Source organism: Gavia stellata, chromosome 1, assembly GCF_030936135.1.
Source record: "Gavia stellata isolate bGavSte3 chromosome 1, bGavSte3.hap2, whole genome shotgun sequence".
NCBI classification, from domain to species: domain Eukaryota; kingdom Metazoa; phylum Chordata; class Aves; order Gaviiformes; family Gaviidae; genus Gavia; species Gavia stellata.
The window spans coordinates 95,979,916-95,994,537 of record NC_082594.1 but is presented as its reverse complement, the minus strand read 5'-3'; the positions used below and the strand labels follow the sequence as shown (position 1 = coordinate 95,994,537).

General features: G+C 42.1%; 1 protein-coding gene across 1 annotated transcript in view; it reads right to left on the bottom strand.

The window, feature by feature from the left end:
- Window positions 1-11,265, bottom strand: part of LOC104251402 (amine oxidase [flavin-containing] A) — a 45,021-nt gene extending 33,756 nt beyond the window's left edge. Inside the window, exon 1 of the mRNA XM_059817878.1 lies at window positions 11,220-11,265. Coding sequence (XP_059673861.1) covers window positions 11,220-11,265 — 46 coding nt within the window. The remainder of the gene's footprint in view (window positions 1-11,219) is intronic.
- Between the last annotated feature and the right edge of the window lie 3,357 nt (window positions 11,266-14,622).

Sequence of the window (14,622 nt, the reverse complement as noted above, 5' to 3'; positions counted from 1 at the left end):
TGCTCCTTTGGAGTTGTTTCCCCTCCTTAAGTATACGAAAGCCAGCCTTATTGATCAGAACTTCCAAGATACCCTGCAGTAAGGAATAATAATATTATAATCATGTTTATTACACTACCTCGAAATGTGATTAAAAGCAACTGTTCGTGAGCCTACAAAGAATGCATGTCTGAAAAGACCAGAGGAGAGGAATCATTCTGGGCAGCGTTAAGTGTACTCATTTATTCTGAGGACAATACAGATAGCCCATAAACTTCTGTACACATAATCTTTTAAAGGGGAAGTGGAACACTGTTCACTGGAAAACAGAACTGAGGAACTTCAAATGTCTTAGTTTGACAAAAATTATATATATGATTTCCATACTCATCTAAAAATAACTTTACATCCTTGCACCATATTCTTTAGCTTGCGGCTGGAGCAGAAGTATACCTAATTCTTCCATCTATTTAATATTCTAATTTTTAAAAATGCAAGGCATTTGTTAGGGAAGTGAACAACTTATAAATTGATCTAATTTCATTCAGTAGTTTTTAATTATTTTTTTCCTGCATGAAAGTCTATAGAGAACACTTCACAATTTTTTTATAGTTAAATCTTTAATCCTTTCAGTGATGGTGTTCTCTTCTTCCTCAACATAGAAGACACAAGTCTATAATGTTGGAAACACAAACTGCAGTATTTTCTTACAAATATAAATATTTTTTATATGAGGAAAAATGATTTTTCAAAATATACAGTGGTTTTTGTCACAAAAAAGTGCTTTTCCTACATATATAAAATAAAAGGTTGAATTTCGCTATTCTGTGTAAATACCACTGCACACTCAGGCATGAGTGGCTAATTCTTTTGTAATAAAGTTTACTGTAGATATACAAGTCTTGAAAAAATGCACAATGCATTCATATGTTACCCTATGGCACATGAAGCAGCAAAAAATCTGGCCTTGATATGACAAAAAAAATTGTATGCAAATCCTCAGCGCCTAAGACCATCATTTTATGATGTACACGATAGCTATATTCACGCCACGGCTGTTTAGGAAGAATGATGGTTGCACTGGACTGGGTTGGAGGTTAAGCTTACTACTGGTTTATAGCTTAATTATAGGATATATCCAAATAAAGAAGGACTACTAAAGAATCAAGAACATGTGGTAATGTGACTGAGGTTCTCTAACCTGTTTGCTTGTTAAACTGTACTTCTTGCACTCCAGCCTCACGGGTTTTTAGTTTCATTATTGTTAATTCAAGTGTCACTGTAGACACTGATAAAAAAAGAAAAGGCTTCAGAGCTACACAGACTGGGAAAGGACAAGAGGTACACTGGGACAGCAACAGCTTACTGGCAATTGGGAGAGGGCCCGACTCAGAAATAAAAACAATGCAAAATATGTTGATTAAATATTGTTACTACACATTTATTTGATTAAAGCATGGAAACAATTTTCTTTTACAATGGAGGACTACCAACAACACCCACACATGGGGTACCTCTATGTAGCTGTCTGTTGAACCCAACTCTTTAGCTCCATTCTGGTGTGACTGAAGCACACCAGATACAGGTGCTTTCACAGGTATGTCTTAAGCATCATAGAATAACAGAATTAGTAAGGATGGAAAAGACCTGTAAGATCAAGTCCAATCATTAACGCAACACCACCATGCCCACTAAACCATGTTCTGCAATGCCACATCCACACGTCTTTTTTGAACACCTCCAGTGATGGTGACTCCACCACCTTCCTGGGCAGCCTGTTCCAGTGCTTCACCACTCTCTCAGTAAAGAAATTTTCCTAATATCCAGCCTAATCCTCCCCTGGAGCAACTTGAGGCTGTTTCCTCTTGTTCTATCGCTAGTTACATGGGAGAACAGACCAACATCCTCCTCACCACAACCCCCTTTCTGGTAACTGTAGAGAGCGATAAGGTCTCCCCTCAGCCTCCTCTTCTCCAGGCTGAACAATCCCAGTTCCCTCAGCTGCTCCTCATAAGACTTGTGCTCCAGACCCCTCACCAGCTTCGTTGCCCTTCTCTGGACACACTCCAGCACCTCAGTGTCCTTCTTGTAGTGAGGGGCCCAAAACTGAACACAGTATTCGAGGTGCGGCCTCACCAGCGCCAAGTACATGAAGCCTACGTACTTTTGACACACAACTAACCTCTAAATAGATTGCATATTTTCCCTTTATCTTCTCCATAACTTGAATTTTTGAGACTTTTGTTGCTGTTCCAGTACCCTCTACTGGACTGGCCACCAGAGAGTGACCATTTATTTCTCTGTGATTGATGGGGTCAGAATGAGAGAGAGGAAGGAACGAGACCTTCTCCTTTCCAATTCCTTGCCCTGTCTCTGCCTGCTCAGCACCTCTCAGGCTGCATGGAGCTAGCCTCTCACCTCCTCTCCAACATCTCTGTTACTTCCCCAGAGGACATCATGCACCTTCCCGGAGCTGCCAAGTGGGAGGGCAGGACCTTCATACCACAAGGGCCTCCCGCAACGCGAGCACTGCTCTAGAGCCGTGGCCCTCCGCCACGCGTGAGCTCTGTGATTTTGTGGAGGTCCACAGTGTCCTGCCAGCACGCCATACTAGGCCCAACCGAGCACTGGGCTGTGACCTCTCAGGCCGCAGCCGAGACTCACGTGAGGTATTTTAAAGCACACCTGTACGACTGCAGCACAGACATGCCTGTCACAGCTGAGGCCGCTGTTGTGCCCCATTGCCTCCTTTACCTCCTCCAAGTGTAGCCTAGAGATAAAGCTGCAAACCCCCCAAAATCACTGGCTGTGCTCCTTCCAGATATCACTCTAATTCTATGAATTAGAAGTATGCTACTTGCCTCAGAAAGATGAAAGGAGCCTGCCAAAACCATGCCTCATTTGAAGTATCTGGTTGTAGAAATTCACTCGTTATTAGATGAGAATAAACAAGGTGAGATGACTTATACGTCCTCCACAAGGGTTTCTATGGCAATCTCACACCAAGCTCCCCCCGCCTGAAGATGCCATGCAGGAAAGCTCTATTCCTATTGATTTTGCAGCCCTATTAAGGACTCAGAATTGCTGCTACAGATCATACTGCTGCTGCTTTCATTTCAGAAAATTGTCATAATCCTATCAAGCAAAGTAGTTTCAAATGCATCAAAACACTGGATATACAGTTTAAAAAAAAAAAAAAACAAACCTAAGATGAATTTATGCCAATCTGCAGACTACCAGATATATACCATGGCTGAAACATAGAGATGCTGAACAGTACTGAATTTTGTATGTAGCCTGATGGAAAATACAACAAAGCATGTCTCTACCTCATAGGAGAGAAAGGTTCAACTCTACAGGTAGTGCACAAGACTGGGACTTAAAGGACCTGAGCCTGATTCCCAACCGAGCCCCACAATGTGGGAAATGTTTTGCTATTTCATAGGGAAGCATTTACAAGACTAGCGTTTATGAGAGTAATTCCAAGTTGCCTCAATACTGGGGTTGATACAGGGCATATGAGCAGATACGAGTTCTGCAGAACAAAAAAGTTTTTTAAAAAGTTACTTTATTGGAAATGTGACAGTAATTCTACAGTAATAGTATAGTGATTCTACTTTTCAAAATCTAGGCTCTGTAAATGCAGTACATCAAACAGACTCACTGATACACCGTGATCGGCAGCAAAAATCACCAGCATCTTTCCCAGAGACAGTACTTCTTACGTGATGCATGCTGAGCATCTCTAAAACATGCAAGGGCAATACCCATACAGGGTAACGAAGGGCAGTGAAGGGGAGTGATGACAGTCTGGTATCATTAACCTTTTAACCCTTCAAACTGAGGCCACCATGTATGTGCCATATTGAGCACACCAAAACAAAGGCAGAGAAAATTACCTGTTACTATTGAAAAGGTAGCTGTCTGCTGGTTTTCTAGATGCATTGTTTGCTTACTCGCTAGCTTCTTTGACAAAGTGGATTTGCCTTTTATGCATCCACTATGGGGCTGAAAGTTTACCAAAACAAACCTAATACAACATTCCTTCATAAAATCCTTGTTAATCCACCCTACTGTATACATGGAGTGGGATAATTACATTGTGTGAAAGACTACTAACCCATTATTGCAGTGTCCTAGCAGGCTTTAACTGAATAACATAAGGGGAAAAAAAGAAAAATCTTCCTGGAAAATCTCTACATTTTTCTGATCTAGCAGGGGAATAATTTTTAAACTTTTTTTCTCATAATACATCAGTAAAGTGAGACAAATGTTGATATATCCACATTAAAGTTCCACTGTAACAGCATGCTCATGCTGTGATTATTTTTACTGTTTCCCTGATGGAAAACCTAACTTTCTCCAAACACAATTGAATAATTAAATCTGGCAATGGTCACCTTAGAATCAGCTCTCGTTATTCAACTAGAAGTCTCTTTGCCAAGTAAACACGAACCTGTCAACAAAACATTTCTACCATGACTGTAGGGTAAAATCTCCCTTCCTCACCTCTTTCTTTCCAATGGAATTTTTGTGCACACCATGGTATTTAAATCCGTTCTAAAAAATAGTTAAAATGTACTCAGTTACATCAGAATGACCAGAGAAATCACTAATGGGCAACAACATATAGAAGGCTGAGAATGAAAGAACTGTTTTCCTTCACAGACTAAGGATTTGAAGTTTTAAAATTGCCACTGAAAATGAAAAAAAACTTATTCATTAAATTACAGCCCCTTAAATTTGCACAAAGCAGCAAGAACACACAGTGCGGATCACAAGTCTACATTCATTTCTTCTTCAGTGTTGCCTAATACCATAACATCACTAACTTTCTGTTTGTCAGAAACTGTATTTTATCTTTCCATATGTTCTTTCACAATCCTTGTTGTAGAATACTTGATACTGTGAATGAGGTTGCATTTACTTATTTTGTAATTTTCATGTGAATGTTTTTCATTTTTTTTATCAATGCTTTTTCCCCCCCTCTAGCAAATATAATCGAGTTGCTTCAGCAAAGATTTCAACCAAAAGAGAATAAATATTTTCTATTACAGTGTACATTGTCCAACTGAGACCAAGCCACTCTAACTGGTTTCAGTGGCGCTACTGTCTAAATACTTTCAACAGATGCAAGCTTTGTTCTGAAGGGTACAAAGACAGTTTCTCACGGACAATGTTGATAGACACACAGTGGGCAGGGAGAGGGAATTGTATCCCAAGGACGAAGCCACTCCTCCATACAAACCCACTGTGATTTTCAAGTCCAAAGCCCACTGCAATAAACAACTCTTCCCCAGAATAATTCTCTCCTCCTCCCCTAAAAACGAAGGCAGAAAAAAGTTAACTAGTATAAGCATGGGGTTAGAAATGGAGCGTCCTCCTTCCCCTTACATATTAAAATGAGTAGCACCGTTTAAAATGATGATGGTTTGATTCAGTCTAGTTTATGGAAACTCTAAGGTAATTATGCACGTTTTCTAACTATTGATAATTGTTTTGGTCAGTATGCAGAATAAATTCCTGTCAGTTATTTGGTGATCTTCAGCTAAATATGTATGTGAAAAAATGTTGCTGCAAAACTATGATCAACATCACTATCACAAATATCAAGAACATCAGCATTGGTATTCCTGGGAGAGACATAATGCCTGCCCCATGCCCATTTTTGTTATGCTAGGATATTTAGAGATCTGTCCTAAGTACTTGGCTATTCGTTTTGCTCGCTGGAGTAAATAACACTCTTAATTAAGACTTCAGATCTACCTAGCTAACAGGAATGCTCTTTCCTGCCTTTCAACACCTTTCACCTAAGCCTGAGGCATGGTGCAAAATCTACTCTTCAAGGACAAACCATAGGTTTACAGCACTCTCTTAGGAGCTCTGAATTTGCTAACCTATGAATCACACTGGTGTACTTTTTTTTTTTTTTTGCCAGAAACAAACATGACACATTCTTCATCTAGGAGCAGAACCAGCTGTGACTATTCAGGTTACCCCCTGGGATAGACAATGTTTACAAATGATGCATTTGCCACAGAAAACTAGATGACAAATATGATGAAATATGAAGAAAAGAATATTTCTACATCTGGCTATATAATGAACACAACATAACCATATTTTGGCCAAAACTAAACATCTAGCACTGAGCATAACACAAAGGAGTGTCTTAACCAAAACCTTTGCCCCATGCCATACGGTTTTGTGTCCTTAGTAGCAAAACAGTAGAACACATTATGAAGAAGGCGGCAAATGGAAACTGGTATTTTTGCTTATTTGTGAGTATTGTACATAACATCCATTACACTTTATACGGGGGTCTGATTGTTTTGTTTCTACTGTAAATTATTCTCATAATGGCAGTCAGCTTGCTAGCAGTACATGGGGAACTGAGAGCTCTGTAAAACATTGCTATTTATTTCTGCATCCCAAAAAATGGCTTATAGGAATTTCTGCTACCAAGTGACAATATTGTCACTGATTATCAGCTTTCCTGTTGGATCCAGAAAGAAAGTGGGAAGGAACCAGGTAGCTAGAGCCCAGCACAGGGCAGATGTAAAGAGATAAACACAGGATACATTTTAGGAACCAGCTAGTGCATTCCTACAGGTCAAATTTTGGGTAAATTTAGAAATAACAGTAGGAAAAAATCTACTGAAAAATACTCCAGATTTACACAGGTGGGACTGATTATATCTTCTACCAGTAACTGTGTATTTGACAGTTTATCTGACACTACCACCCACCGGCAGCTTGGCATGCTGTCAAAACAAACAGAGCAGTATACAACATAAGTTGTGCTGCCATTATAGCAAGCAAGGAAAATCTGTGTTTCCTCATTATTCAGTATTTCACTCAGAGACCACAGCCAATGCGTAGGTAGCTCAAGTGGTAAGGCTGTTGATCACACACCATGGAGCAGGAGATGCCAACGCATAGCACACTTCCACGGGGAGGGAAAGCCTTAATAGTATTTCATATGTTGTATTTCAATATAAAGACTAATGACTACTATTTTTACAACCCAGCTTCTACAATTTGTGGCCCCTGGCCGCCTCCATAAGCACAATAGAAAACAGTGCTGTTTCCTGCATGTGGCTGGCAAATCTAAGCGTCCGTTTTGTTGAGCTATGAGATCTCCTTGTTTCGAGCTGACAACAAATGTGCTTTTATTTGGAAATAAGAAGTATCCATGTCAAAGAATGATAATCTTCAGCGCAAGTTTCAGTTACGGCTGTGTTTCCCCTGTGGTTGTGCTTGTAATACGATGTGCTGAAATTTCTCCCAAAGATACTTGCATACAAGTTCTCTTGGACTTGTCTGCTTCTGGACATACCTTTCCATATCTGATGCGTCTCTGGTTTGCATTATGTAGACAAATATCCTAAATTCTCCATGCCTTCTTTTGATAAACTCAGCTTCCAGTGTCCAAAATTCACGTGTAAGGTGAGGCTGGCATACGAATGTACTCCAAGCTTCCCACTGAAAAAGCTGGGGTGTTTTGCTTACATACTGTTTTTGCCAAATTTTGAACTATTTAAGCTTCAATTTTCAGGGTGTGTTTTTCAGGCTGATTCCTTTTTGCTGGAAAATCTTGGTCAAAATTAGCTGGCTATTTCTAAACCTCCAAGAAACAAACATTCTTCTTCGATTTTGAAAACTGATGGCTTTTTTTTTTCCCTGTCCTATTTTGGAAGTTCTAGCAGCAACTTGAAAAATGGCAAGGAGGTAGCCTTTGAGTCAACATAGCGCATTTTGTTATCCATGTGAAAATATACCCCAATAAGGTCAGTTAGAAAGTTTTGAGGAATTACAGGTCACACATAGAGAGCAGCCATTTTCTAGATCTCAAAAGCTGAAATATCTGAGGTTTGTGTCAAAACTTTCCAAGCACTTAATGGTGTCCAGTTGTTAATGAGCAGTTCCCAAGGAGTGACTGAGCATCCCGGACCTCCTTACAATCCATCTCGTATCTCAGAGCAAGCAAGTATGCTCTATCCTAGGGCTACAGAGCCAAAATCTGAATTTCCCTGTAATTATGGCCTTACCTTGGGGAGTGGGTAATGGAGCTGGGATAGGGATGATGTGTCAGGAGAAGCATGGCAGTGACTTGCTGCATAAAAGGGACAACTTCTGGAAGACGTCAATAAAGTAGTTACTCCACACAGAGGATGATAATCTCCTAATCCTCAACTAGTGTAGCCCTTTAACCCAAGCATCAGAGGCCTGTCTGATGGGATGATTAATCCTGCCGATTAATCAGACAACGCATCCATGGCACGTCACGAGCTGTCAGCTTCCTGTGTTTAACAAATGAGGAAATTACATAGCCTAAACCAAAATGCACAAGAAAAAGGTGAAAATCAATCCAAACCAGAACACCCTCTTCAATTAAGCAGAAAACTCTATTAATAGAAAATGAGAGCAATATTCAAGGCATATAAATAAGAACTCCCCATGGGTATGGGGAAAGTCTTTAACTTCAGGCATCAATTTATTCAATATGCTTGAGTATAAAATGTTAAAATTAATATTAACTGTATTATGGGGGACACTATCCATTAAGAATGATACATACATGTGCCTGGGGCCTTTCCTGGCCACCATCCACATTTTTAACATGCATGCCCATGTAAAAAGAGGAATCTAGCCCAAGCTCTGCACTTCCCTCTCTGTAGGGGTCCAAACGTACTTGCTGATGCAGTCTGGACAGTTCAAACATGATGCCGTGGGGTACAGCAGACAAATCTCAGCGGCAGAGGCCACCAGAGCCGAGTTCATCTTCCAAGAGCTTCCCCACTGTGAAGCATTCTTTGCAGAAGCTCCCTCCATCCCTAGACTGCAGCTTCCTACAGGCAGAGTGTATTCTGTGTCCCTGTCAATGACCACGTACAGACATGTGCATACAGAGGCCAGGAGCATGGACGAGAAGTGTGCCTTAGGTTGTACAGAAACCGGCTCTCAAGACCGTGCTTCGCTTTGAGGAATACACATTTCCAGAGGTGCCAGTCAGGATTTGAGCTTCATTTTTCAAAATTGTACAAATACTTTTAAAAGCCACAACCTCACTGCTGGGAAGCTCACACTTACTATAACAAGCAGCTTGCTTATACTGATACACATTTCATGTATTTCTAATAAAGAACTAGTTTATCCCAAAGTTCCCTATCCTTTCTTGCAAGCATCAGGTAATGAGTATTTAAAATATAGTAGAAGGAGAGAAAACAGTAATGCTATCAGATGAGGCAATTGCAAATATATCTTCAGAGAAATAAGCAGCAGCAAGTCAAGACTGGAGTCAGAGAGATGTAGAGGGCAAAACCCTGTCCATACTGGAGCGTGTTTTACTATTTGTCTCACCAGAACCAAAATTCCAGATACAGATACTTTTTTGAGGCCAGAAAGCAGCACTGTCTAACCTCTTACAGAACTGAGGTGTAGGTGTATTGGTATAGGAATGATAGTGACAAAGCAGCTGTATGAAAAGCAAAACAAACCAAAAGCTGATAGGAATTACAAAGATGGATTAATTATGAAATAAAGCATTTACTGTTCATTTTTCTAAGGCTGCTTTCTTAAAATGATGACTGTTCTAGTTTGTAACACCAAACACCAATTTCTACAGCACTGGCATGACATAAGGGTTTCTATTGGCAAGAAAAGTGTTCCTGTACCCCAAGAGTGCTGTGACATGTTTATTTGTCTTCCTAATGGCACTGACAAATTTTCACGGACTGTAACGCCTTGAAATTTCCTGCTTGGCTCCATTTCATACTCCACACCAGGCTTTAGTCCAAGGCATAAGTGTTCTGAAGTAACTTACTGATTCTTGCACTAGTGAGGCAAGATACCACCTAGAAATGCTCGATACATTTTCCAAAACACTGATACAGGTTGGAAAGCTGGAGGAGCAAGGTACCCTCAAGGGACGAAGAGCTTCTCAGAGCCTTAAAAAACATATTAAGATCGTGTCGCCATCAGCTGCAAACAGTACAGGTGGTAATTCCCTAAGGGCACTCTGTGCGTTACAGGAACCTTAAGGATGAAGACCAAATGACTTGAGCTAGCAGGAAAATACCCAGGCATCTGGTAAAACTAAAAAACAAGCAAAACTAGTCCAAACTCTTTCTCTCTGTTTGGCGATACTACAGATTATCTACATAATTAAATCATCACAAATAATTATTTAAACAATTACTGTTGTTTTAGCAAATGAAATAATGTAATTAAGTAAACAATTTGCTGTTTTGTGCATTAATTCACTGCAGATTAAAGAAAGGAAAGCCTCTGACTCCTTCTCAATTCTAATAAAAACTAGTTTTACCTATAGCAATAATGGTTGTTGTATCACTGAAGTCACTCAGTCACATAACTCACCTTTTCTGAATCATTAGCGAAGTAAAGGCTCTCTGAAAACTGAAACCTGGCCAAAGCTGCTAACACAGTATTTATCTGATGGACAAACCAAATACAGATTTTCTCCAACATAGCAACATTCTCATCTTAGGTACCATCAGGTGCCATAAGAATAATTACTTTTTTTTTTTTTTAAGCATGAGGATCAGGGGTCACAACGCACTTGCTAGTGTTAAAGTAGATCTGAAGAGTATTTTGGGAAGTATTTCCTAGTAAAGTGTGAAGAGTCCATCGCACTAGGGGAATTTGGCTGTCTGTAGTACAGCTCTTCTAATAGTAACAAAACCTAACCTGTTTTTACAGATATTCCCAGACATCTTTCTGCAGTATTTATCAAGAGAACACAATTGCCAGCACTGCGAGAGCCACCTGGAAAACCACAGCTTCAAAATACCATCTTGCTCGGGATGCAAAAATCCCAGCCTGTATCCCTGCATTCTCCTGCACCTGTGGACATTATCAAGTCAGTTTTCCTACAGACTCTCTTCTGATGAGCACGAAGTACAAACCGACGCAAGAAGCAGCAAATACGTCCTAAAATAGTGACCTGGATAACTTTTCCCTTTTTTTTCCCCCGAGAGGATCCGAAGCCCCTGGAGACCTGACACTCGTTAACCGTCGCCCAAGCCTTGGGGCCAGCCGTGGGGACGAGCCCCGCCCGGACCCGCCGCTCCCAGGCCCCGCGCTGCCCAGCCGGCAGCACCCCGGCCCCGAGCACCGGTGCCCCCCGCGGCGCAGGACGGCCCTCGGGACCGCTCCCGGGGTGGTGCCCCGGGGAAGGCCGCCGGATTTGCGGTGGTCGCGCCGCACCCCGGACCCACCTGAGATGCCGCCCCCGACCACGACCACGTCGTACTTCTCGTCCATGGCGCTGCCCCCCCTCCCGGCCGCCGGCTCCATCCCGCCCTCCCACGGCGGCAGCTCCGACCCGGCTCTGGAGGGCGGACAGCGCCTCGCCGTCCCGCCCGCCCCGGACTCGCCCCTGGGCGGGCTCCCCGCCGCCTCCACCAATAGACGCTGCTCAGAGGCGGGGTCTCGCCTAGCCACGCCCCTCCGGTGCTCCCTCTCCGCCCGGGCCCGGCCAGGCCCGACGCGGCGGTGCGAGGCCGCAGCGGAGCAGGAGGGCGGCGGGGGCCGCAGGGGGTAAAGCGCCGCCAAACGCTGCCTCCGAGTAAACGTTTTGCCTGGATCCCGCTCGGTACCTGCTCGGTTTCGCACCAGCCCGTCCCGGGCGCACCAGAAGGGCTGGAGACAGATAGGCGACAGCGTGCCTGTTGCAGGATGCAGCAGCTCTAGCAGCCTGCACTCACTAACCCCTTTTTATTTGCTAAAATGTAGAAAGTGTGCTAGCAGTGAGCGTGGGAGAGGAGGAGATCCATGGAGCCACAGTGTCGCAGTTACAGGTTACAGCGCTGTACAAGCGTCACCTTGTACGAGAATCAAACAGCACTCGGTCCATGAGCCAGGGAACGAAGGGTTAACCTTTGCACGAAAGTAGCTTCCCAAAGACAATGCCTGAAATACTAACTGGTTGCCAAAATACCAATTTTGTTTGTACTTCTACTGTTATGGCTCTGAAATACATGATGGTTGTGATTTTTTTGTGCATTTTACAGCTCGTACAATTTTTATTGCCAAAGTGTAAATGTCATCTCTGTGAAGCTAAGTAGAAAAAATAATGAGCCTGTCTATCCCCTTCCAAGTAAGCACAGAAGACCTTTACAATTCACACAATTACAGAAAATCCTAATGCCGCTTTATGTTAAATATTGATACAAGTTCTGAGAGTTGCCCAATTCTGCAATCACATGCTATACCTGGGTATGACCAAAGAATTGAATGAGAGTGCAATACTACACAGTCGGTGTCCTCAGAAACGCCTTGGCTTTTTTACAGCAGGAAAAATTAGGACTTTTGGGTTGTGCTAATTGTGCCAAAAGAGCAAGACGTGGACCTGTTGGAGTGGGTCCAGAGGAGGGCCACAAAAACGATCAGAGGGCTGGAACACCTCTCCTATGAGGAAAGGCTGAGAGAGTTGGGGTTGTTCAGCCTGGAGAAGAGAAGAATCTGGCGAGACCTTATTGTGGCCTTTCAGTACTTAAAGGGGGCCTCTAAGAAAGATGGGGACAGACTTTTTAATAGGGCCTGTAGCAGTAGGACAAGGAGTAATGGTTTAAAACTAAAGGAGGGTAGCTTCAGACTAGATATAAAGAAGAAATTTTTTACGATGAGGGTGGTGAAACACTGGCACAGGTTGCCCAGAGAGGTGGTAGATGCCCATCCCTGGAAACATCCAAGGTCAGGTTGTACAGGGCTCTGAGGAACCTGATCTAGTTGAAGATGTCCCTGCTCACTGCAGGGGGGTTGGACTAGGTGACCTTTAAAGGTCCCTTCCAACCCAAACCATTCTATGATTTTATGACCACAGTGACTGAAGGCAGAAACATCTGTGAAATCATCAGGCTCCACCTGGATTAATGATACAAGAGACAGAATAATAGATCTTCTTCCAAAATAAAAACAGGTACTATAAAAGTAAAGTAGATGTGCAGTGCTAATTAAGCGTGTTGCACTAGCTGCAGACACACAAGTGCCAGGTGCTATAGCAAACAAGAACAAGATCCCTACGGCTCTGAGAGGTCGTCTACTAACACAGAAGCTCATTGTCACTGAGATTGATGCTGCTTGCATGCCAGAGTAAAGTGAGCAAAAAGGGCACAGTCCAAGACTGTGAGATTGATATGTATTCTGAAACAGAAAATGTAATGCACCAACAGCCGTCTGTGCTTACTGTGGAAAAAGTCTTTGTTTCTCGAGGGTGATTAGGATACTCGCTCTCACAGTTCTGCTGCCCACAGTGAGCAGGTCACAGGGAATCTGGCAAATAAAAAGCTTCACCAAGCGGCACCTCCCTCATAATCCAGAAGCCAAGTTTGGAGGAAAACAACAAAAACATCCTCTGTGATAAGAACAGGAAATTTGTGTCTATCTAGATAACTTGCTGATAGATAAGCTTGCCAAAAATTCTCTAGTGCTAAAAGGAGCTGCAACATGTGTGTTAAAGAGCAATAGACATTCAAGTGGTTTTACCTAGAGCAGCTCTAATGATGAGAGATGATGTCAAAGTGTGAATTGTACACATTGTGGTTGCCTCAACCCTTGGAGTAAAGACCAAAAAAATATCTAAGGGGCTACCAAGGATTATCTCGGGCATCAGCAGCCTCCAGGGATAGCAATGGCTGTCAGAACTGCGTAACTGCTAAGCCCTATGATACAAATAAGAGACCTCGGAATAATTCTACCTCAACTCATACAGAACTGCAGACAGCTAGGATTTGGAAAAAAACGTGAGCAGATACTGAAGTCTTGCTTGAGAACAATGGGATGAACCCAATAGGAGGTGATCAAGCAGATCTTGTCAACTTCACAGCTAGGTCCATCAGGGTTTGCTGAGGACTTGCTGAAAATGCAAGAAGCAGGGAAGAAGCAGGTGATTTGTCATATTGAGAGTGATCCTCCTTTCCCAAATGTTATGACCACGTTTTCAAAGAAAAATTCAAAATGTCTTCAGAAATCAACAGGAAATAAAGGGATGGCAAACTTTACAGTAAAGGAAATTTTATTCCAAGCAGATAAAATTTTATTTGGAAAGAAGTTAATTGTTGCTCAGAACAGAGAGTTGAATAATAAAGAAATGCTTGCCAATGGGCCCTATTCCTTATGCACTATAAAAAAAACAGGGGACAACTCTGAAGGGTGGGCATAGGAAGCCACTGTTGCTAAAACTATTTCCTAGCAATCTGTCTGGTAGATTTATGTCTGCTTCAGTGAATGAGTTGTAGTAATAATTTCCTGTGCTTGCAGAATGTGCATGATCATTAATGTGAAGGTATAGAAAGTCACAGGACTGACATAGACTTTTACATTTACTGGGAAAAAAACACTGAAGGTTGCTGAGAAATACAGTGGAACATCCAGAGCAAGGCTTTCATTTGAGATCACAGCTGTGTCAGCAACAATAAAAATTGTCATGTAGCCCCAAGAATGGGCAAAAATGCATCAATTTCTTGATCAAAGATCATGAAGAAAAATATTCAAGCTAAGTGTCATCACCAAGTTCTTTATTGTACTACAAGTGCTTTGCTTTCACTTTTACCAACTACTGATGTGAGAAAGTCAAACTTCTCATCATGTCATGTCATCAATAGTCACAGTTACGTGTTA